General features: G+C 36.8%; 2 protein-coding genes across 2 annotated transcripts in view; both read left to right on the top strand.

Annotated features, from left to right (window-relative positions):
- RpL21 (ribosomal protein L21) overlaps nucleotides 1-26,133 on the top strand; it is a 226,683-nt gene that overhangs the window by 40,842 nt on the left and 159,708 nt on the right. The gene's annotated exons all lie outside the window — the stretch shown is intronic.
- The window catches only part of LOC148953213 (uncharacterized), a 156,905-nt gene that overhangs the window by 122,917 nt on the left and 7,855 nt on the right, over nucleotides 1-26,133 (top strand). The window contains exons 4-5 of the mRNA XM_089087903.1: nucleotides 7,443-7,648; nucleotides 25,896-26,022. Of these exons, the coding sequence (XP_088944029.1) occupies nucleotides 7,443-7,648; nucleotides 25,896-26,022 (333 nt within the window). The remainder of the gene's footprint in view (nucleotides 1-7,442; nucleotides 7,649-25,895; nucleotides 26,023-26,133) is intronic.

The raw sequence follows: 26,133 nt of genomic DNA, 5'->3' as shown, positions 1-26,133 counted from the left end.
CACTTTTCATAAATCCAAATTCTTGACTTCTGTTTTCCTAGCGTAATGGTTTTATAAAGTGATGATCCTAGTGGTGCCTACATATATTCAGGTGCTATCGGGCTATATATATTATTTTCTTGATTTTTCCAATGAACAAAATTATCAATTAATAATCCAGCCAGTATCCTGTATTGTTTGCTGTCAATATCAAGCCATTTAAACTACTTTATTGACTTTCTAGGTCACCAAAATCAGTAATTGGTATCTGAAATTCAATTTATATTTAAATTTTTCGATACAGAAATTAGAAAGCTGCGCCCCAAATTCACATCCAAAGAGTCAAATCAGGTGCAGGAGAACCAGCCGTAATTTTACCAGAAGATAAACAATAAAACAATCTGATAAAATGAATCTTACTAATTTCATCATATATCGTGTAGAATATATATAGGAATATTGATAGTTCCTCACTTATTATTACTAAACAGACCTATGAATAGGTGCTCTGACATAAGTATGTCAGGACTGATAAGTCAACTTCTTCTTTTTTTTCTCAAAAATATTGTTTGTTTCTATTTATTTTTGGGTGTACTTTTCGGTATTTTTTTTTTCTTTTTATTACTTCGGTTGTGTCATTTTTCGATGTTAATATTTTTCTTCTGCATAGATACCATAGCTCTGCTGTGAAGTCGTTAACCTTTGGTCTGGTGAGTTTGGTCGCGGAGCGGATCTACCATCCACCGTAAGTAAAATGATTAATTCTTTTAGTGACCAGGGTGATGTCAACTCTTTGGGGGACCCTTTTGTTGAGTTACAAAATAATCCTTTGGATATAGAAAGTATAATTAATAATTCAGTTGGAAGTAGGAATAGGAATTATAATGATCCTAAATCGGTTATTGAAATTAATTATGTTTCGCAATTAAGTGGTTCTGCCTCTTCTAAACAAGATGGTATTTTCTCTGTGTTTCACCTAAACATTCAGGGACTTTGTTCCTCTTTTGACGAGCTGAAACGGATCGTCAGTGGTGGAACTCCGGATGTTATTGGATTGTGTGAAACTTTCCTGGATTCAAGAAAGGATATGCTTTTAGATATCCAAAGATTTAGGATGTAGAGGATGAACCGGAAACAGACGGCGAAAGGTGGCCTTGCCCTGTATATTGCCGATCATCTTGTATATAATTTCCGAAGTGATTTGAGTAGAAATGAGGAAGGAATCTTTGAATCCCTTTTTATTGAGATTAAGTCAGGTTGTAAGAATTTAGTTGTCGGTTTGGTTTACAGATCCCCTAGTGGATCTATTCCTTCGTTTATGAAATTTCTAGAAGAGGTTTTAGACTTACTCCAAAAGCATCCTTGCGAACTAATCCTTATGGGGGATTTCAATATTAACCTGCTGGATCAAAATTCTGCTTCGGCTGCAGATTTTTTGTCAATGATGCTTTCTGCGGGAGCTCTACCTTCAGTTTGTATACCAACCCGAGTTACTGAGATGCACGCATCACTTATTGATAATATTTTTTCGTCACTAGATGTCTTAGATGATTCGGTGATTATTAGTGATATTTCTGATCATTTCCCTGCTATTTCACGGTATAGGACTGCTAATCGATCGCAGCGTAAAGTTTCGCCATCTAATCTCCCATTTTTCCGTTTTGGTGTCAGTGAGATCAATCTACTTAAATCTCGTTTGACTGATCAGTCATGGGATAGTTTGGATTCTGAATCGGATTTTAACCGCTCTTTTGATTTCTTTTATGATTCAGTAAAAGAAGGTATCCTAGAAGTTTGCCACCAGAATCCAAAGCCTCATACCTTGAAAAGGATAGTACTGCTGAATCCGTGGATGACTCCAGGTCTCCATAAAAGCTGGAAAAGGAAAAATTATCTGTGGAAACTATAAAAGGCTTCGTCATCTGCTTATCATCATCAGAGGTTCAATGCCTATAGGAATATATTTAATTCTCTGTGTCGGAAGGCCAAGTCTCAGTATTATCACAGGAAATTTTCTGAGTGTGGAAAGGATGTTGGGAAGACATGGAAAATTATTAATTCTGTACTTAAACCTACTCCCCCTCCGCCTTCAGTTCCAACAACGCTGATAGTTACGGTAAAACTGTCCAAGGAGAAGAAAATGTTCAGCTGGAGCTTACGTCTTATTTTGCTAATATAGGAAAAGCGACTGCTTCATCTGTGAGCTCTACAACTCCTCGTTGCGATTTCAGAGCCTATCTTGGACCCCCATGTTTAAAGTCAATGGTCTTGAACCCTGTTTCTGAGTTTGAGGTAGCTCGGATCGTAAATGCACTTAAAGGTTCATCGTCTTCAGGGCCAGACAAAATTCCTACAAGGGTTATCCGTGCCGTTCTTCCCGCTATTCTGTCACCATTGACTAAGCTTGTCAATCTGTGTTTCGAGAAAGGAATTTTCCCTGAATCACTCAAGCGAGGTAAGGTTATAGTGCTGTATAAAGGTGGGTCCCGGAATGATCCTGCTAATTAAAGGCTAATTTCTCTTCTATCTGTTTTCAGCAAAATTTTTGAGAAGGCTATGCTATCCAGGCTTCTTAGTTTTCTGGATGTCAAAAAATATTTCTATGATTTCCAGTTCGGATTCCGAGCGAATCACTCTACAGAGCATGCTTGCGCATCTCTCTTGAATTTCATTCATTCGGCAATAGATTTTGGTCGTATCCCGGCAGCTTTATTTTTGGATGTTCGTAAAGCTTTTTATTCTTTGACTCATCGGATTCTTCTTTGGAAACTATCACGTATTGGTATAAGATCAAATTCTTTCTCTTGGTTTGAATCATATCTTTATGGTAGGCTTATTTCAATTGATCCGCTTTTCCGAAGCCCTTGTGAAGTAGAATATGGTGTCCCCCAGGGATCTGTTCTTGGCCCGTTTTATTTCTGATTTATGTCAATGATCTGATTTCAGCAGTCAAGAACACCAGTCCTCTGGTATGCTGCAATCTGTGTCATCCGGATGTTCCTTCGTGTCCCAATGCTACTTCTAATGAAGATTGCCACGTTGCTTTTGCTGACGACAGCACTTTTGGGACTCTAGGGAGGACGGAATGTGATATCAGATCTAGTCTGTTGGCAATATTTGAGAAAGTAGTTTCACGGTTTGAGGTAAATTACTTGGCCTTGAATGTTACCAAGTCACATTTTCTAATTTTTTCTCGAATTGGTGTAGCTTTCCCTCAACTGACACAGCTTCAGGTATCACAAGGCTTCTTGTGTAGACCAAAGAATCGGTTGGTCTGATTTCTTGGTATCCTGCTTGATGAGAACCTTTCGTTTAGACACCATATAGCCATGATTAGGGTTAAGGTCTCACGGAGTTTGGGTGTCATTCGAAAACTCAAACACACCTTTCCTGGATCTATTCTGAAGCTTCTTTTTTTCTGCCCTGTCCAGTCATATATCTCTTATTGCCCCATAGTATGGATGTCTACTTTTCCTTCTACACTGCGGTCGCTTTCTGTCATGTATGATAAAAAAACGCGGCTGGTTATGGGCACCAAACCTTCTTAAACAAGACCGCGTCTAAATAAACACTCTATCTACATTCTTTCTTTTGGTTCTTTTTTTTTTCATAAGCTTCATGTCAATCTTCCAAAATCTCTTCAAAAAACTTCTCAGTTTATTTCTGATTCAGCTCCATATAACCTTCGTTCGTCACATAATATCTGCATTCCTCCTACTCCCACTGTGCGGTCAGATTTCAATCCCCTCATCGCTTGTCATCAGGTTTGGAACTCCCTGCCTTCTTCAGTACAGAAATGCCACTCTTTTGGCACTTTCAAGAGGATTATTAAGGACCATTTATTTAAGAATAAAACTGAATAATTTTTTTTTTTTTTTTTTTTGTGGTGTTGATGTCCCCTGAATGGTTAGTTTGTTTTATGGTGGTTTTCTCTGCGCTATGACTCCCAGGCCTCAGGTATGATTATCAATATTTATTGGTGAAACTTGTATAGTTCACTAAGGAGTAGCATTCATAAAGACAGGTTAAATTTTATTGCTTTCACACCATTTTATTACAGTCTAATAATTACAGTCTGTTTCGACGACAGGAATTCGCTTATATTAATAATTTTTTTTTTTTTTGAGTCTATTTAATATAATTAATTAATTTAGTTTATTTATTCTAATTTTTTCTATAGTTTCTATTTTATTTATATTTTATTTTCTTCTCCTTCATATGTGAGTAAGTGATCATTTTAAATTTTCTTTTGTTTTTTATCCTTGAGTATGTAATTCATATGTCTTCCCTCTTTGTACAGGCCAATGAGCCTTTGAGGGATTTATAACATCTAATATTGTATGTGTATTTAATGAAGAATAAAACTTATCTTATCTTATCTTCTAAGTCATATTTTTTCTAATTTTTAAGATCAGCTGACAGCAGCACTACTTTCGAACAGACTGACAAAACTTTTGCTGAAGAAGGGTGAATAGATGGGATAGTAACAGCAATTAATCTGAAATGTGATTTGGATACTTTAGATGACTACACTATTGAAATATTTAAAATCATTTATTGAAAACTTCAAACTCAAAATTCAGCAGTATTTTCTCAGGAAAGGGAAAGTGGACTGCGCTAATCAATTTTTCGTGTAATTTTACATCGATAAATTCAAACAGCCCAGATTAGCTTAAAATTAGACACATGGTTTGCTGTTACGTCACTTGCTTGTACAGCATGAAAAGACTTCTAACGAGTATGAAGACTTAGCGTAAGATATTCTAACATTTGTTAATTAGTTACGCGGGAGGAACTTTCCGTGGAGGAGTTTTTCATGGTGGAAGGGAATTTCCCGTGAAGGGGGTGCCGGATTTCCCAGCAATATTTAAAAAACGATCAGAAATTGAATAAAAAACAAGTTTTTTCAACTGAAAGTAAGCACCATCATTAAAACTTAAAACGAGCAGAAATTATTACGTATATAAGGGGGTTTGCCCCCTCTTCAATACCTGGCTCTTTGCTCTTTTTAGTACTTTTGGAAGAGCTATTTATTCTAATTAAACAGCCCTTGTGATTCAGCAGTCATTCTTAAAGAATTGGAACAAAATTCAAACTTTAGTGTAAAGAGCGAGGTATTGACGAGGGGATCAACCCCCTCATATATGTTATAATTTCTGTTCGTTTTAAATGCTGCTCCTCACTTTCAGTTGAAAAAACTTGTTTTTTTTATTAAATATTCAAGAATGGTGAATCTTAAGTGGGTCTAAGAGACACCTGACCTAAGGAAACATCTGAGGAATTATTTCTGTCGGCTGATAGCAATGTTCCTTCATACAGAGAAGGTGGCTCTATTAAAGACAGTCGTCCTTTTTTAAGAGTAGTTTCCAATCTGGTCAAAGTCAGGCATGATTTCTCTGTTGAATAAAAGATCAAATGACGTGACGAAATTTATAAGTTGGAAAAGCCTAGAAGAAGACGAGTTATGTCCTTTGAATTCAGTGGGCTAGTCTTGTTTATATGATGTTTTCGATATTCTCCAATAATTTTACTAATAAGCTGGCAGTTTTGACTAATTTAGTGTTCACCCTCTCCCCCTCTCGAAACAAATTTATCCATGCGCGTGTCTAATTTAGATATTTTTAACACAAGTAGGTAAGAATAAAATGGTCAAATCGAAAGTGGTTTCTATTGGAGGATACCCTCATAATTACTTCCAGAAGAGGGGGATGGGGCAAACCCGTGAATATTATTCTTGGCCACAAAGACTTGGGAAGGTTATTTTGCTATAAAAGTGCTGCGTACTTCAAAATCACCAAGTTTTACCCTTTCAATATTTTTTTTTCTTTCTTTTTTAAGCAGAGACAAGTGAAAGACCTTAGCACTGATTCCCGTGGGCACCCACGATTTACGGATTATATTTTGAAAGATTTCTCGTAATCCAATAATTGATAAACAAGATTATAATAGTTGATGCTTCAATTAGTATTTAGTCATTGTCTGTTTGTACTAAATTGTTTTATTCGGTAAGCATCTCCCCAGCAAAACAATGGCCACGCAAAACTCAGACAAGGAACATTAAATCCAAGCAAAAGTCAAATCCCCACAAAACTAAACCCGATAAAACCTAACCCAGACAAAATCAACTCGTGCAAAATTCGGCTGCTGTAGGTCTTACCATGAAGATATTCTTCTATGGTGATAACTTTTGATGACAGAGGAACCGAGGAAGTGCTCGAAGGAGGGAGAGCATGTGGGTATGTAAAGTCTCATAGCCTTTTTTTAATAGTGATGATGACTTTATCGATACAAACAACGACATCATTGATGTTCAGGTTAACGCCTATGACGAGGATGACTCAATAACAATTTTCAAGGTGACAACGTCAGTAATGAGAACAATGGATAACAGGATCACCAGTATCATCATACTTAATTTTCTTTATATTTAAGTCATTGCCGATGTCACCGAAAATCACCTATGTGGTGAGGTTATCCTCATGTCGATGTTACTGCCACCCTTTTTTACGTTGTTGTAATCATCACTTATTACCATTTTTCGCGTCTTTTACACAAATGACATCTTTGTCAACGTCTATGAACTTAATGATTTAAATTTAACTTGGTTTAAATTGGACAACGCTAAATTTTTCACAAGTGTTATTAAATTTAATAATTTTATTGCATTCAGACGACTATAAGAAATAATACAAAAGGAATAGCAAGCAAAAAAAACGAGTAAGAATATGCAAAAACAAGTTAGAACTTGCAACAGTGATAGGAAAATACTGTATCCGGAATCATCCGGTTTTATACAGTATTGCCATATTGGCAATAAAAGACGTATAAAAGGCAAATAATGCCTCAATGGGCTCATTATCTGATGCCAATAAACGCAAACGCACCTAAAAGAGAGTAGATATGGTCAGCTGATTAAACATTGGTAATCAAAATACCGCAGACAGCTCAGTAGCCCTAACACAGTGAGACATTCTGTGTAGGATACGTTAGGTACCATTATAGGCCACTTTAAGTTCAGATAAGCCATGGGTTAGGATTACTGACAAAATCGGTTGAGTAGAAGATTTCCTCTGAGGTACAGGTACACTAACCTCAAAGAGTGACGAATCAGTGAAGAGCATCGTCAATGAAATGCTCATTAAAGATGAACTCTAGGCAACGGAACTCGTTTACAAATTTCAGGTTATCTCCTCTCACTCTTTAGGTGGGATCAGTGGCATGAAAGAGTGGAAAAATATATATTTAAAATTTGACGAATTATACAAAACATCATGATCGGTATCAAAAGTCACAGAGACCTTTATTATCATGTTGAATGTAGTAGGAAAAGCAGCCAGTGTAACCAGGGTTATCAGCATAGCTTGAATTGTTTACACTACTGGGCCGACATTGTATCCAAGTCCAGGTTAAGTTTGGTTGGGTGGAGTGCTTCTTTCATTTGATTTGGTGTTTTTTCTTTACAGGCGAAGGCTCAGAAAATTTCACAACCTTTAAAAACAGCATAGAAAGTGTCATACATGATGCACTAGTTTGTGGATGGCTCTACGGAATGTACTCTGCTAAAATATCAGAAAATGTTTCAGTTGTTAAGAGCGTTGCTGCTATGGTTGATATCTTAGAGAAGCTTTACCTTATGCTTAAATCATTCAACACTTCGTCCTCCAATTTGGTAAGTTTGCACATTTGTAATAGAACTTAACATGAATTCTTGGTTTAAGTAAACATTACATAGATAAAAATTATATTGAGCTTTTTTTATATATGATGTAAAAACAAGAGTAAGTTTCCATGTGAAGATTATGGAAAATGTCAATAACACACTGAATAAAAGCATTAAAATTGCACACTTTTGTTTGACAGAGAACAAAAAAGAAAAATATTCTTGCTGAAAGATTTCACAACATTGAAATCTTTTTAAGAGTAAAAAGGATAGCTTGGACCTCTCATACCATAGAAACTGGTTATTCTTTTCAAATCATTAATCTAAAAAAAAAAATCAGAAAAACTAGTTTCTCAAAAATTCCTTAAGACAAAAAGTCTTTTATTCATTTAAAATTAAAACGGTCAGAAATTACTATCAAAGATTAAATGAAACAAGATATAAAAAAAATGATCATATCAAACATAAGTATAATAGATACTGATATAGATAAATAAATAAATCTTGAAACGATTAAAAATTAAACTGAGTCCAATTCGAACGTAAAACAAACGAAAAGTGAAACACACAGTAGTTCCATTTCTTCCCCTTTCCCTCCCCAACCGTAAAAGCTCTAAAGCCTATTGTGCGTTTCATTAAAAACCATATGTATTTTGAACAGTGAGTTTTAGTTTTTCAACAAACCGACGAAAATAAAAAAAAAAGTCAATACAATAACCAAGATGATGGGAAGAAACGAATGCAGATAAACTGTGTCAACCATAGGTGCTGTTTAAACTTTTTAAAGTCGTCTTTTCTCTCTTTCATTTGTTTTTATTCATATTTTTGACGTGAAAGTACAGGATTGTAATGATGTCTTCTATAGTTGTCTAAATTTGTTGTGACAACATGCCCTTTAGTGGGAGTATAAAGCCCACATCATTTTGTTTTGAACACTCATGTTCAGTCTCTCCTCCCCCTATCCCGCCCATAAATCAAGCGTCGATATAGGTCTGAGAAAAAGTTACGCGAACTTGAATCCATGCAAAAACATTGGACTGCTAATTCAGAGAAGAAGTCATGCCCACGTCAACTTCACCCCACCCTCTACCCTAAACGTGAACCCCCCCCCCAAATTTTTAGAATCCAATATGAAGCTTCTCACAGCTAGGTAAGTCGTTGATTTTAATCTGAACAAAAAATCACAGGTTATTTAATATTGCAAAAGGATTAGAGATTTGTCACATTTGTTTGATTAATTACAAGTCTTTTTCATCTTCGATTTAGACCTGAGGAATAGAGCAATCAGTTACGAAACCAGTGACGATACCGACTTGATGGTGGTGTTACTTTATCATTGTAGACCTGAGCACCACAAGGTAACTGCACACTGAGCCTAAGGCAACCACTTCAGGCAACTTGGGACATCGAAGCCATTGTTAGAAAGATTGAGACTGAAACTTGCAAACTTCTTCCTTTTGCTCACGCAATTCCTGGCTGCGTCACAACTTCCCGTCTATATCGCCTGGGAAAAGGGATTTTGCTTAAATGGCGGAGAGACAACGAACAGTTTCGGAAAAACGCATGAATATTTTCTCAAATTGATGCTTCGGAAGAAAAAACTTGTTTTTTTTATTTAATCAAGTACTAAATTGGATCGGGCTTTAGAACACTGCCCTTGATCCTGAGAATTCAATGTAAATTCAGGTGGACCCGACTTCTTGTCTGCATAAGCAGCCCAATTTTTTCTGTATGGATTCAACTTCACGTAATGTTGATCTCAGACCTACATCAAAACTTTATTTATGTGCGGGAGGGGGAATTAACTTGAGTGTTTAAAACAAAAACAAAGTGCATATTCATGACTTAAGTACCAGATATACCAATCACATACTTTCCATACGTACAAAGTAACTACTACTACTACTGTTAAAACTCACTGCAGCGCCAAGCCGCCTGAGGCCAACACAGCTACACACGCTCTTCATCCACCCCAGTCTATTCAAAGCCTCCCTTTTTACATCTTATCAGGAATTTCCCATTTCCTGGAATTCTTTCTTTATGACGTCCTCCCACCCAAGACGAGGACGACCTACTTTACATTTAGCCCTAGATGGTTGGCCAAACAGGACAATCTTCGGCAATCTGTCATCCTTCATCCGCACAACATGCCCTAGCCATCTCAACCTGCCTTTCGTTATAGCCCTAGAAAGTGGGACTGAACAACATTTTTCGTACCACCTATTGTTTGAAATACGGTCAGTCAGTCGGGTACCCAGATCAATCCGTAGGCAATTTCTCTGTAAAACATCTATGAGATCTTTATCCGCTTTTCGGATCGCCCATGCTTCAAAGCCATATTTGACCACTGTCATCATTGTAGCTTCTAATATTCTAGTCTTGGTTTACAGACTAATCTTTCTATTCTTCCAAACTTTTTTTTAACTGTGAAAAACACCCTTAGCCTTGGCTATTCTACGTTTAACATCTTCACTGCTCCCACCGTTTTTAGAAATAATACTACCAGGGTAAGTAAAGCTGCCCACCTGACCAATCTTTTCGTTACCCAACGTCACTTTTCCATCTTCACTCATTTCTAGCCTTAGTGACTTAGTCTTCTTAACATTAATTTTCAAACTCATTCTAGCAGTCTGAACTCGCAAAACCTCTAAAGGTTCATTCATTTTACTCACACTTTCATCTAGGATGCTTAAATCATCATCATAATTTAGATCCAGGAGAGTTTTTCCTCCCCATTTGATCCCGTGGTCTACCATTGCCTTTCCCATGCTCCCTTAGACAAAGGCCATCAAAATGATCCATATAAAGGAGGATAGAACACAACGCTGTTTCTCGTGATTTAATGCGGAACCAGCTGCTAACCTCATTTCCTACCTTAACCGCAGCAGGGCTATTTACGTACATAGCACTAATCACTTCGGTGTATTTGTCGGGTATACCATACAAGGATCAGACCTTTGCTAAGGCTCTTCTATCAACAGAATCGAACACTTGCTCATAATCTGTAAAACTGAGGACTAAAGGTGTTTGACAACTCAGACACTTCTCAATTGTTAACATAAGAGTAAAAATTTGGTCTGGGTATCCTCTACCTTTTCCAAAACCACAGTGTTCTTCTCTTAAAATTTTGTTTACAGCATCTCTCAGTCTAAAAATTATCATGTTACTAAGTAATTTGCTACCTACAGAGACAGAATAATGCCTCGATAATTACCAAACTCACTCTTATCACCTTTCTTATACAGTGGTTTGATTAAGATTTTCCTAAAATTTTTAGGTACTTCCCTTTTCAAAAATCATATTCATAATCTTTAGTAACTTATTTCTAACCTCAGACCTACCATATTTTAAAAAAAAGCTATTTACCACCCTATCAGCACCTGGAGCCTTATTATTTTTTATTTCTTTTACTACTGTCGCTAATTCTTCCACACAAAACAAATCTTCCTTCACATCAAAGGTATCATAAACTTTTTCATTTTCCTCTATATCTTTTCGTGCAACTCTAACTCGATTTACCACATTCTCAAAATGTTCTTTCCGTCTCTCTTTAATTCTTTCCTTATCAATAATTGTGGCCAGTTCTTATCTTCAACTGGGACAAGTCCGGATTGACTACTCCCTCTCAATGTATTAACCTGTCGGTACAATATTTTACTATTATTCTGTCTAGCTGCATCTTCTGGATCCTCTGCAATTTTATCCATGGTCTCCACTTCACACCTCCTTACTTCATATTTAAATACTTTCTCCACTTCCTTTACATTCCTTTTGTTTTCATATGATCTATCGCTCAGATAATTCTTGTACAATTTTTTTCTCTTCTCTATTAAACAAAAAGCTTTTAAACTAATATTTCTAGCTGCATTTCTAACTTTCTTCGCTAATACACCATTAGCAACTTCACAATTGTTTTTCTAAAATTATTCTAACTACCTTACACATTTTTACACGCAAAGTAAGTTATTTTTAAAAAGTCGTCATTTCAGAAGAGAAGACGCAGAACGGTCAATTCTGCCTCGACCGATTTTAATCGATTTTTTATATGTTTGAGGTTAAACCTTAGACTAACTGTACTAATATTAGTTACAAAAGATGACAGACGAAAATTAGGCATTGAAAATCGTTAAGAATGTGAGAAAGTTTTTAATCAAAACCCAAAAACAACAGAAAAATGCTCAATGGTAGATTACACTTATTTTAGAGGTAGCCTAAGAGGTATAAATAGATAGATAGATAGACAGATAGGGCCTCGGAAACGCAAGTAAACTCACCCCTTTCTCTATCCTTACCAATCCTCCCATTTCCAATAAATACTCCCATCTCCGCATACAGTGTCAGCAGTCTTCGCCCATAAACATTCAACTTCCTTTTGGCGTCATTGCTGCTCCGTGGCACTCCATAAGCTGGGGGTACTAAATCCTCCTCTCCTCTAGCTACCGAACTACTCAGTTCTCGTTCTGCTCCCGTATATGCATTTAAATCACCAACTAACACAAAATAATCATCTGGGAATTTAATACGGTACTCAGATAATTCACTTTCTAATATAAACCAAGTATCTTCTTACCTATAAGAGCTATTCTGTGGGGGGATATAAAGGGTTCCTAAAAGTAGATTCACTTCTTTAGTAATCACTAATCTAACCCAAATAATGTTCTCTGATTTCCTTGTGAGCCTAGTATATCATCTAAAAACACTTTCTTTTATAAGCACCAGGACCCCTCCATATGACCGATTGTTCGACGCTAAATCACGCGAAACCTTAATATATGAAAACCACGAAAAGTTGGTACGTTTGAAGAGGAATGCCAGGTCTTTATCAACACAGATACGTCAAACTCACTTATATCTTATCGTGGGTGTTCTAGTTTATTCAATATGACTTGCACGTTCCATGAAATGAAGCGCAAGAGTTGTAAATGACCTGACGCGTCCTATGCTGGTCTATTTTCATTTTCGGTTCCACTCCACACAAATGGTTCTCGTTCGGTCTCCATTTCTCGATGTCTATCCGTTCTATCCAAATCAGATGCTTCTCCTTGCTAACTTCGTAGTCGACAACTGTATCAAGGCTATCGTCACTGTCGGTTTCAGAGACGTCTGCACGGCTTTCGTAGCTTGGCCGCACCGGAGTTGGGAGGTTTAAGTGTTCATTCCGGGCCCCGGAAGGCGCGTTGGGTATCGGTTGTTACTGGACAGCTTTAACTGACTTCACTCCTGTGTCCTTTGGATCAAAAACGAGGAGCAAGCTCTCGATGTACAATTTATCACCTCGTAATTTGACACTTTTACCTTCTTCGATTGTTTGTTTTCATGATCGGTTTAAGGTGTTCCTGTGCCTCTCGCTAAGCTCGTGTATAGTCGAGGGCAGCGGAAACTCCGAATCTTTTCAACTGCCTCTTTTTTCTTAAAATCCGGTCTCTTGTTTCTGTTTCGCACAACTTTACGATAACGGGTCCCGATCGAAGCCTGTAAACATCTCTTATCTGTGTCTTTTCGAGCTGAAGGACAGGTAGGGCGTGATTCAAGAAGGCCAGAGCTTCATCTTTGAAGCTTCGCAGTGGGGGTCTCCTGCGTGCCAAATCGTAGAGTATAATGTTGGCTCTCTTCAGCTCCGCTTCAAATTCGTTCGCTCTTAGGTTCAAGAGAGCTAACTGCTGTTGTAAATCACTAACCTCCGATGACAAGGATGTATGTGCAGCACCGTAACCCGAGATATCTTCTTGAACTTTATTCAGCTGCTGTTGAATGGCTGACACGTTCAAGACTAGCCCGGGTATTGAGTCGAGATTTGGCATCTTTGCATGAATGTCCTTTATGACTTGCCTGGTTAACTGTCGCAGATTCCTCGGTTAGTTGCTTGTCATTTGACTCCATATTTTTTTGTATTTAGTTTGCCGTATTGTGTATTGTCACAATCGATCACTCTCTTATGCGATTCTTCTTTCCTATGCAAAAGTCACTTGCTAGTCAAAGCCTTTTCCGTAATTCAAAATCAGTCCACTATCGTTCAGTCTTTTTCAGGTAAAATGCCAATGCATCAAGTCTTTTTCGTAATTCATAATCAATCCACTATCTTTCGGTCGCTTCAAAGCAAAATTACTGTCTTACCTTGATACTATTGCAGTAACTATACTCTGTTTGATGTTCACTGCTTGACCGCTGAATGAATATTCTTTCAAATTTCTGCTTAACAAAAAATCCACTTAAATCACAATAGACGTGGTAGTTCACAAGGGTTTATGTAATAAAACATATGATAAACAATAATTTTCTGGAATGTTTTCTTTAGTTGCGTGAGATCAATTCGGTTGAATCAGCTAGGTCAATAAAGTTTTAGTAGACTTTCTGAAAGTTATAGTTTGTTTGCCGTAGTTATATTTAATTTGCCATATTGTATATTGTCATAATCGGTCACTCACTCTCTCATAGGATTCTTCTTTCCTAACGCAAAAGTCACTCGCGCGTCAAAGCCTTTTCCGTAATCCAAAACCAGTCCACTATCGTACAGACTTTTTCAGGCCAAATACAGATGCATCAAATCAATTTCGTAATTCAAAATCAGTCCACTATCATTCGGTCGTTTCAAAGCAAAATTACTGTCATACCTTGAGGCTATTGCAATAACTATAATCCTTTTGATGTTAACTGCTTGAGCGCTGAATGAATACTGACATGACATATGCTATGTGTATATTGCATAGCAAATAATTCAATTTTAAGGAGCAAATAACATATTCTTGTCGGATTTCACAATCTCTCGTATGATATTTAACATCTAATGATGAGGTCATCACAGCTTAGAGGAAGAGAATTTGGCTCTATGCCAATAGCCAAAGCGAGTGAAAAATTTATGTTGCTGAAAGTTTCATTGTGAATTTCAAAAAATCGATAGACGCTTCAGTTTTTTGACACTCCAAATTTCCTGCCAAAATCCATAGATGCGCTTGTTCAAAACAAAATTAGTGAAGACCACAGTAATTTTCTAATTCTCAGACAAAAAATTGCTTTTAGTGAGGAAAGGAGTTTTCCTCTATAGAAATTCAACGCTCTGAGAAAAAAACAATCAACCAAGGAAGCCTCTTACAATGATTTAAAACAAAAAGCAATTTTAGAAGACGGACATGAATTTGCGCACCAAATTTAGAGAAACTCTGGGTCTGGGTGTCAAGATTTATAGGTTCATCCTACCTTGTTCCTTGCCTCAAACGTGTCAACCCTTTCTGATGGATTTCAACAGAACCCATAGACAGGACCAATATCTAAATCCTAATTGTTATCCGAGCACACCGTCTCTAGCTTATAATTCAAAACTCGGAATGATGGACCCACAAAAAACTCAACTCATTGCTGATCAGGATATATATCTTTTCGTAGAGAGAGCCAGTGATGGTGGACTAATTTTCATAATGATCATTACTTACAATGCGATCATAAAGGCAGTAAGAATGCTGGTTATGGTCTCTGCCTCGACGCAAACGCTCTGTACGCTCAATGTACACCAAACTACCACACCTGAACCAGGGGCGGATCCAGGACTCTTTTAGGGGGGGGGGTAAAATAGGTTGATCCGATAAACTTGCGTTAGGAGCAAGTTTAACTAACGCAAAATTTCGTTAATTAAGTAAATTATACTGCTTTAGATGACGTTAGGGGGGCGCGCCCCCTCGCCCTCCCCCTGGATTCGCTACTGACCTGAACTGGTAAATATGAGGTATTTAACCCTTCTGATTAAACAAAGTTTAAAACAGTTTAAGGTAATGGAGGCTATGGCTAATTTGTAGAGTTGAATGGTGTCCTAGAGAATCCAACCTACTATCAAGATTTCGCACACCCAGTCTCCCAAGAAGGTTCGTTTCGACAATTTTCTACCCTTCAACCAGAGAAGGATTGAAGATGAAAAGCTGCCCTGGACTTCTTTGGAAAAATCAGTAGCATCGTTAAATCATAAGAAAAACGTAATTTTGCATCATGTAAATTTAAAATTGGTTGTGAATCTTGATTTTAGAATAGAAGCAATATACAGGTATGTTCGCTTCAGGCAATAGTTTATATGAAACTTTATATGGAGCACTTTATAAGATTCCAAACCAGTTAAGAAATAAATAATAAACTATTTCAATGTTTTAATAACACCGTTTTTTGAAAATCTGTTGAACAGGAATGCAACCGTATGGAATACAATGTTTCTGTAAATTTCGACAAATTGAGTCATATTCCAAAAGTTTTACATCCTTTAATATAATTTCAGAAAATATGGCTTTAATATTCAGGAAAAAAAGATATATTTTTCGGAGGACAAATATTGGAGTGGGAGCTGTAATTTTATGGTCATCTAAAAAAATTATGAGAGCATTTTATTGGGACAATTTAGTCTTCCTAAGAATGGTCAAAGAAAACAAAACTATGCTGAATGGATACCCATTTGCTTTTCGTAAAAATACAATCTCAGAATCTAGTTGTCAAAATTCCGTATTTCAAGTTTTAGTTACTATGAACAGGTCAAATTGTTGCTAATTAAAGAAAAAAAAACTAATTTTTTAACTGAAAGTAAGGAGCGACATTAAAACTTAAAACGAACAGAAATTATTCCGTATATGAAAGGGGCTATCCCCTCGTCAACACCTTGCTCAACCCACCCACCCCCCACTACCAGAGAAAATCTCCCCTGAAAACTTCTGCATACTTCCCAATAATCAATACTATATGTAAACATTGGGCAAAATTCATAACTTGCAGACCTTCCCTTGAAAAACTGTGGGGAATTAAGTCATCCCTAAAGACATAGTTATTATATTTTTTTACCATGCTGAACGAAATGGCTATCTTAAAATTTTGATCGGGTGATTTTGGGGAAAAAATGATCGTGGGAAGGGGCCTAGTTGCCCTCCATTTTTCGGTCACTTAAAAAAAGACACTAGAACTTTTAGTTTCCGTTCGAATGAGTCCTCCCATGATACTCTAGAACCACTGGGTGAATACAATCATCCCTGGGAAAAAAAAACAAAATAAAACAAATAAACACGCTTCCCTGATCTTTCTTTTGGTAAAAAATAGGAAGTTCCACATTTTTACATATTGGAGCTTGGAACTTCTACAGTAGGGTTCTCTGATACGCTGAATCTGATGGTGGGATTTTCAATAATGTTCTATGACTTTTAGGGGACGTTTCTTCCTTTTTTCGAAAATAAGGCAAATTTTCTGCCTTATATTTACGACGAACTATTTGATATGGTGATATCAATGATTTAAATTTTATAATGTTAATTGTGTTCGGATGAACAAAAAAATGTTGTGAATTTTCGAGTAATAAATAAATAATGCCATTAGTGTTGTGCAAAAAACCGGGAAGTCACCCCTGCAAAATTTTACAACAGAACGATTTTTGTGCAAGTAAATTTGGATTTGGTCAAAAAGATCCAAAAGTCGTTTTGGGTACTTCACGTAGTTTAGTGTTCTAAAAGTGATTTTTCAGTTTCAAGTTTACTTTTTTGTGATTTTCGATTTGAAAGAGCTTTTGAAATTTTAAAATGGAGTTCCTTAAGGAATTTAAACGCTATTTATAAAATAGTACGAAACCCCAGAGAACATTTGAAAAATCTAAAATTCATAATATTTATCAAAATGCTCCTGGTGATAGTTTGATCTCGGTTCTATTCAAGCACTAAGATATTCTTTTTTCGAGATAATAGATTTGCTGGTCGACTGATATTAAGATCGGTGTATTTCTTCCGAACAGTAGCCTAAACTTTTAATTAGTCAAAAAGTCAAATCTTCTAAACAAAGAAACTTTAACTTGAAAGGGAAAGATAACAGCTCATTGGTATGCCACTTTTGATTTCATCTTTTTCTCGTAGAAACAAACATATTTAATTTCACGTTCTTGCTTCTACTAGAAAATCATTTATACAGTGACTATAGTGCTATATTTATTTATAAAAATGACAGCAAAAGAAGCCGACGCTAGACCGAAAAGCTTTCTGCAAAGCAAGCGTTTCAGTTCTGCAATCTAACATTAAAAATTTGATTGCATATCAGATAGCGCCATATATCGTCGAAAATTTAATAACATACCAACTATACAAACCTAGCGAAGATATCGCACCCATTCAGCGCAAATCTAAAGCGAAGCGCAGACGGCGTGGGAAATGCGCAGGCAGGAGAATTCAAGCACGTAGAGAGCACTGTGCACTTCAAGGTGGTGACCAATGTATATCGGTGATATCCATAGTTCAGAACAACTGACAGCAGAATCAAAAGGCCAAGAAATAACCGATACTTGATGCGTCTAGTAAATACAGAGTATTCAGCACCTATGCCAACCCTGAGACCTTACTCTCCTGATAATCCTGTGGACCACCTCCCCTCGAATAGTTCCCCTCCCGTACTAAAACCTGTAACGCTCAATGCCGAGACATATCTTCCAAGCCTGATTTTTTGCAACGCCTGGTCCCTAACCAACAAGGTTGATGAATTAGATCTTGTTTTGCGCATAAACTTAGCACCATTAGCAGTAATTACTGAATGCTGGGATATGACAACCGAAACGGGTGCAATCAAAGGATATCTGAACTTTTTTAATACCAGACGCGATAGAGAGGACAAGCGACGTGGAGGTGGCGTAGGAATCTATTGCCGCGAAGATTTACCATGCAAACAACTTGGTATCCCCTCAGATTCATGCCACGAGACAATCTGGCTCTGGTGCAAGCCGAAGGGGCTACCAAGGACTTACTCATGCATCATAGTAGCAGCGATATATACTATCCAGAAGGTGCACGTAATAGGCGAGAATTAGTGACGTAGCTGCAATATCAAGCTGACAGTTTTCGGAAACAGTACAGCAATCCTGCATTTATCATAGCAGGAGACTTCAACTTAACCAACAAAAAATGGATTTCACGAGTGTTGGACCTTAAACAAGTGGTTGATGTTCCCAGTCATGAAAGTGGAAGCATACTGGACCTCATACTGGCAAATCTCGAAGCGTACTATGAACCGCCATTTTCCTTAAGACCACTTGCAAAATCTGATCACAACTTTTTATGTTGGAAGTCGAAGAACAGAAACCGTATACCTAAACCAAAAAAGACTAGAATACTGCACAGACACTGAGTGAAAGCTCCATCCAAGTCTTTGGCAGATGGATTGAGAGCTTAGATTTTTCTGTAATCTGTGCTATAACTGACATCGATGAAAATGTCAAGACACTATTCGACTCTGCAACAAAAATACAGCGAATTCTTTCCTGTCAGAATGCGCTTGGTCTGTGAAACAGATAAGCTGTGGCTAAACTCAGAGGTCAAAATAACGATAAAAAAAACGATGCAATCTCCATGCCGTAGGAGAAGTATTGGAGGGGAACAAGTTGAGAAACAAAGTCGTTTCAGCCCTCCGCGTATCTAGGAAAAGGTATATACGGGAAAAAGTAGCTCCACTCCTTAAATCAGATTCCCAAAAGTGGCACGACGCAGTAAAAAAGCTTACTGGAAAACAGAAAGGGATTGAAGTACGAATCAGCAGCATAGACGGGATTTTAATCAGAGCCTCAGATGTTAACGAGTTCTTTACATAAATTTGCATTTCTTACCCCACCATAAGTGACAAACAGATGAGCAATATCATCAACAGTTGTAGTGCCGATGATATTGTAGAAGTGTCCGAAATATCAGTCTTCCATGAAATTGAACGACCACGTAACAACTGTGCCACATACCCAGGTGAACTCCCTGTGAAGCTACTGAAAGAGTACTCACCTTTTCTAGCCAAACCCATGGCATCAATCATAAATCAGTGTTTCTCAGAACAAACGTTCCCAAAATTGTGGAAAACTACCTATGTGTGGGTCATTCCGAAAGTAAAGGCACCCCAGTCCTGTGACCAGCTGAGACCTATGTCCATAACTCCCAACTTGGCTAAAGTGGCCGAAGGTTTTATCGACCGTGCCCTATTACAGCAGATTGCACCCTCAATAGATACTTACCAATATGGCTGTATACGAGGCAGTAGCACGGCAATATACCTAGTGCGGATGTACCATTTGATAGTTGAGTGGCTAGACAGCCCAAGCAGTGTTATCAATTTACTTTTGGCAGACTACAGGAAAGCATTCGACCTTGTAGAGCACCACATTGCACTCACAAATCTAAAAGAGATGGGAGCTGGAAAAAACTCGCTGCTATTAGTGAGAGATTTTCTGCGAGGGCGACGGCAATCTGTATATCCGTTATTTGCTGATGATATCCGCTCTGAGTGGATCGAACTTACTTGCGGCTGTCCCCAAGGAACGAAACTAGCTGCCCTTTTATTCCTTGCAGTCATCAATAAAATCCTTGCAGAATTTGAGGAGCGTTTCAAGTTCGTTGACGACTTGTCTTCGCTTCTCAAATACATAGTAGAAAACGCAGTAGCAAAACAGCAGTTCGAACCAACACTTTTTTCGGACTTCGTTAACCAGTGTAAATCTAATAGCCTGCAACTGAACGAGCAGAAATCGAAAGTTTTACGCTTCAACCCAACCAAACGAAATATTACAATACCAGATGTTACCTTTCCAACTGTTTCGTCCGCGATAATACTAGGCGGGACTTTTACAAGCGATTGCTCGTTTAAACTGCACGTAGACAATATTGTGCGCAAAGGACACTACTCAATCCAAAGTCTAACGAGCTTGCGAAGGCTGGGTTTCTCAGATCGTCAGCTCTTACTGGCTTACACGACATACATCAGGCGAATCCTTGAATGTTGTTATCTTGTCTGGGGTCCCCAAGCACAAAACACAGCCTACATGTCAGAGGAACTAGAAGACGTTCAAAAACGTGCTACTAAAATAATTCTTTGATCCAGGCATGAGAGTTACGAGCAATTCTCTTGCGACTATGAGCTTGCCCACTTTGTTCGCCCGAAGACACAATTTGATAATGAGATTCGGGAAATCAGTCATGTCAAACGAGAAACATCGCTCCATTCTTCCTCCAACCGCACCGACCCCCAAACTCGCCAGGAATCAGAACAGACTACAACCCGTCAAATGCCCAACGAACAGATTTGCAAATTCCTTCGTACCATATTTTGTTAGTGTATTAAATAAGTGATATTTTTTTTCTTAGATGACTGTAAAAATAGCATAATTTAGCGTTCAGTTTTGTTTGCTACGAAAGTTATTTGATTAAGCGAATATGAATACGAAAAATTACTTTCAGTAAAGTACATTACTTAGATATGGGTTGACTACAAACTTCTGGGGTTTGAATGTAATAGTGCAGCTGTCTAAAAGTGGAAGCATATTTATAGCGTTACGTCATTACTTCTGAGATTATTTGTTTTTGTTCAAATACGGAATATTACATGGGAGAGTTACAATAAGGCTTCTCGCTCACAGACGATCGCTACTTTCTCCCTAAGATAATTTTCTGCCTGGTAATAGTTTGCCCCTAAAACATATCTTAAGACTCGTCTTTCGTGTTTTTGTTTTACTCAGAGCGAAAGGTTTATTGGTGTATTAGTCTATCCACATTTTGGAGGCACAAAGGGTTCGTGTTTTCTCTCAATTTGGCATCGCATTTGTACTACAGGTGCAGAGAATCACTATGGAAGAAAACCAATGTGAACAGCTGCCTTTGTATATTTCATCAGATCCAGATTTAAAAAAAAAAAAAAAAATCTTGTTTCAAGGTTCCATTTTTTCTAATATTAAAAAACCGGGCCTCAAACCTCTGCTTCGGTTGGTCAATCATAAATTTTGCGTTTGAAAGCTGAACAGCTCAACGTGATAAATTACGAACGGCATACATCATTGGCACTGTAGTCATAAGCAATTTTGATTTTATCCATAAGCATGATGACGATGTGTCGGGAGAATAAAAGAATTCGGGGAGACACCATGGAGGTTTCCAAAGTAGTATTTGACCTTATTCATCATGGCAATTCTTTAAACAAACCTTAAGGGATCAATCTGATTAAAGATAAAGTGGAATTTGAAACTAATAAGAATGTATTTTGGATCTTGGACCCACCTAATTTTTCCCAAAGAAAATATAATTTAGTTTTCTTGAAGTTTTTTTGTTAGATTTTTCTTTCTATAAATTTGTTAAGTACCAAAGAGTTAAACTTCAGAAAGTTTAATAAATCCTATTATAAATTGCTATTTTGAAGTCATGTTAATAACGTTTGCTTAAAGCACACTCTAGAGAGTGTGCCAGCAAGGAATTTGGTTCCAAATTCCCAGCAAGCTAACGGTGGTCTTCCCTTGCTGGATAAATTCGGAGTGTTGTATGCTCTTTTTAAGCTATGGTTGTAAAATTTTGCTTTGGTACTGAAACCACTAGCCAGGATAAATTTTTATAAGCAGCGAGAATTCACTTTCAAATTCTAGCCAATTCTTTAAATCGATCTGAATATCGGTCTGGCAGCTTCCCACTAGTAGCAAATATCAGATGTAAATCTAAACCGGCTCAAAAATAACGTCTGTTAAGGGCGTTACTCACGAGTTGAGTTTTTGCGAATAGGCTTGGAAACCAGTGCTTCCACTTTTCGATTTCAATTTCCCCTATTTTTACATCAATTTTCCCTTAAAGTTCCTAGGTTTAGGTCAGAATTCTCCCAATTTTTCTCCCTAGAAAGAAGGGATATTTGCTTTACATTTCTACACAATCTACATGATAGAATGATTTGATGCTGCACAGCGCAGCATCAAACTGTTATTTTTTACTTCAGATATATATATATATACATATATATATATATATATATATATATATATATATATATATATATATATATATATATATATATATATATATATATATATATATATATATATATATATATATATATATATATATATATATATATATATATATATACATGTATGTATAACATCTTTTTCACTACCTAGAACACATAAGAAAGTTTAATTAAGTGTAATCTCAAGCACTTCATCGCACTTGGCGTTAGGTTTCGTCTTGAAGCCAGTGACAGGTATGCTGACAGTTGATAAAGTTTTATCTTCGTTTTTCAACCAGTAATTGACTCGAACAAGTGAGACTAGTGTGGCATTCTTGATACTATTTCGGATGTCTGTTTTGATTAATTTCAGGGGACTGAACAAACGCTCAGTTGGTACATTGCTAAAAGACAAAGAGAAGATCAGTGATATGCAATTTCCACAATTCCGGATACTTGATTTCGCCACTGCGAGTCTCCAGACTAAATATCTTTATCCACTACTGCTCAACTGACAGGTCTTCAACTTGGGCATCTCCCAAATGAAGCTCAGTGACATCAGTCATTGCCTGTGACCTCCATTCTACGTCCATTCTTGGAGGCAACACTTTTCTCTTAGAACAAGAAATCTCACAAACGGTGGCCTTAGAGATTTTGGTTTAAAATTTTTTGCATTCCTTGTTTCAACCAAAGTGTCTTATAAGGATCTTGGGTGTGCTTGGTTAGGACTATATAGTATTTTCAACAAGACTGGTAAAAGAGATCAATATTATCACTTAGTCCTTGAGCATCTACGAGTCCTTGCATTGCATTGGTTGCAGCTATTCCCACATATGTCTGGTTTAAAGGCAAGATACTCACTTGAAAGGTAAGGATCCAGTTCGGTAAACAAAGCAACTCTGCAATAGTCAAGTTTCATGAAGTTAGACGCTACATCATTCACAAGTTTGCTGACACTTCCCTTTAGGGAGTGAAAAACTGGAAGCTCAGATTGAAAAACTTTGTTGAATTCGTTGGAGAGGCCAGGAGAGTAGTCCATGAATTCAAGCAATGGCTTTGTCAACTTGATTTGTAATGTTGACAAGATAAGGTCATTGGTTGCAGTTGGGTCGTCAAACGTGGTTTCTACGAACTACTGAGAAATAGCAACCCGATGCTGAATAAATTTCTTTATGCAGGCCTGAAGGAACAGCTAACGGGTTCATCCTGGTGCAAGAAATGAGAGTGCTTTGGATTGAAAGAACTCCTGGAATTCAGCATACTTATCTCGTATGGAAGCGCTTCTGGAAAAGTGGGCATAGATAATTTGCGCCAAGTCTTCTAGTGTCTTGGGAAGTGACAAGCATGCCTAGGATGAACACAAGTGAATAAGATGGCATGAGCATTTCACGTTCAATATGTGGGACACCTTGGCTTTCATTAGCGTTGAAGCAGATCTATTGGCTCCAAACCTGACGTTAGTAGTATTTGTACAAAATCCAACAATTTTTTTGCTAGGGAATTGAGTTTTTTTCAATGACTTGTTTGATGCAGTTAGTAAGACCCTCAGCCAATCCATCACTAAATTCATTTTAGTGATGGTAAAATTCAGAGGATGAAGTACATTTCCGACTCAAATTGCAATTAAGATTTTGATTGAGGATGTAATCTTCACTTTAGAGGTAAGTTTATTTCTTAGCTACCTAAATAGTCCGTTAACATAAACCTTGCACAAAATTGCTGCATAGCCTAACCAATACTCCCTTATGTCGGTAGTTTACACTAATCAAAGCCATTGCATAAAAAATAAAATAAATACTAGGCTACCTAAATAATATTCCAGGGTTCAGCTTTTTGAAATTTCGGTAGTTACAACACCGTAAATCAGTGTCACTACATAAGCCATTTTAAAAACCGAGCAAACGCAATCTCTGAGAAATTTTCAGTCTTTTGTTTGAAATAAGTAAAATTTTCTCTTAAAATCCTTACTTTACTCCAGATTTCTCTAAAAACCATTACTTTACCCAGATTTCCCTTTGTCCCTAGATTCAAAATAATTATCCCTAAAAGAAATGATCTCTCCCTAGAATAGGGTAATCTCCCTAGAAGTGGAAGCCCTGTTGGAAACATCACCAATGATGAACGAAATTAAGTACAGCATAGATGCCTTAGCACCGAAGAAACGAAGAAGGAACACAAACCAAATGGATCAGGCTTTATGAATACACTTGTCATAAAATTAAGTGGTTTAACTGGTAAAAGAACATTCCAAAAATGTACACAGATCCAATTACAATAATACGCTTATTAAAATTCGAGAAAGAAAGAATAAAAAGGAGGGTAGACTAATTGGGATGAAGAATAAAGCAAATTAAAATTTTTGGAGTTTCCTGGAAGGTGGACAGTATCTGCATCTTGTCAGCATCAAATAAATTATTTCTTACTTTTGATTCATTTTCGCGCAAAATTTTGATTTTTCTCACAAGCTACGTGTCTGTGAGCTTTAATATTTTACCTTTGTCTTTTAATACTAAATATAATGCAAACAAACCGGATTCAAATGAGTATGTAAAATGACGCAAATATGATGAATATAATTAAGTATTCAAATTTAAAACAAACATAAATTAACGTAAATGAAGAAATGAAAGCTAAAATGAACAGTTATTGAAAAAAGCAGTTTGCAATATTTTGTATGAATCATATAATTTAATTATATTTGAAATAACTATGATAATTTGAACTGAATATGGAATAATTTTATTATACTTGAAACAGCTTGAATAATTTGAACTAAATAGGGAATAAATTATTTTATATGAAAATAAAAAAGTCAGTCTAGATTTGGCAATATTCAAAGTACTTACCACTGGTTAACAGTGTAAATATCGTGTATGGCTCTTTTTCCCCTTTGTTCTTTAGAGTGAAGAGGTAACAAAAATGAACATACCAGATTTTCGAGTGATACCCAATATACAATATTTCTAAGCGTTATTGACTTTAGACTAATGGTACCCATCTTAAATAATTCTTGCGTCAACAGGTATATCTGGAGCTTAACATATATTTAGCAGACACGAATATATTCAAATGACGTTCGTGAAAAACATACTGAAGGACTAAACATAAAATTAAAGACAGTTTGCCCCAATCCCGTAGCCCGTTAACAGAAACGCACATAGCCTGTTATAGATAGTCGTAAGGGTATCCGTAATATAGCATAATAATAATAAATGGAAATCTTTATTATTTTCCTTAGTCTGACCACTTTTTTGCATCTACAGTAGTACAAGCAATTCTGAAGCAATGTGTAAAAGGAGGAAAAGATAACCCTTCAAAATAGTTTTCATTAAGAAACTACATGATAAGCCAGATATACGTTTGTCAGGTTCTAGTTAGGTAACTGTCTCTCTTCGAAAATTACATGTTTTTGTTCTTAAGAAACCATTTAAAACTCACCTGTCCTTTTCTGGATTACCCCTTTGCATTTTGCTGACAAGTTTTATGGGTTCAAGACAGAAGTTTGTCTTACATTATATATTTCTTTCAGGAGAGAAATAGCGACACAATTACTCCAATACAAAGGAAACAAGTGAGAATATCCTCAAAAGATGCATCTTCAAGGACATTCCATTCATCAGGAGCAAGTGGGATAGGGATTCATGGATCACCAAATGGTAAACACCTGGTTTTACTTTGCGATGACCTATAGGTCTTTCGACAAATTTTGATTTGTACTCGTAAACAAACGGTAAAGAAGAAGCATAAAATGACAAAATGCTTCTAAA

The sequence above is a fragment of the Artemia sp. Qi Xiang Cuo genome, chromosome 4, assembly GCF_049724085.1.
Source record: "Artemia sp. Qi Xiang Cuo chromosome 4, ASM4972408v1, whole genome shotgun sequence".
In the NCBI taxonomy this organism is placed as follows: Eukaryota; Metazoa; Arthropoda; class Branchiopoda; order Anostraca; family Artemiidae; genus Artemia; species Artemia sp. Qi Xiang Cuo.
Note: the sequence above shows the minus strand (reverse complement) of the source record. Positions and strands in the feature narration are given on the sequence as shown.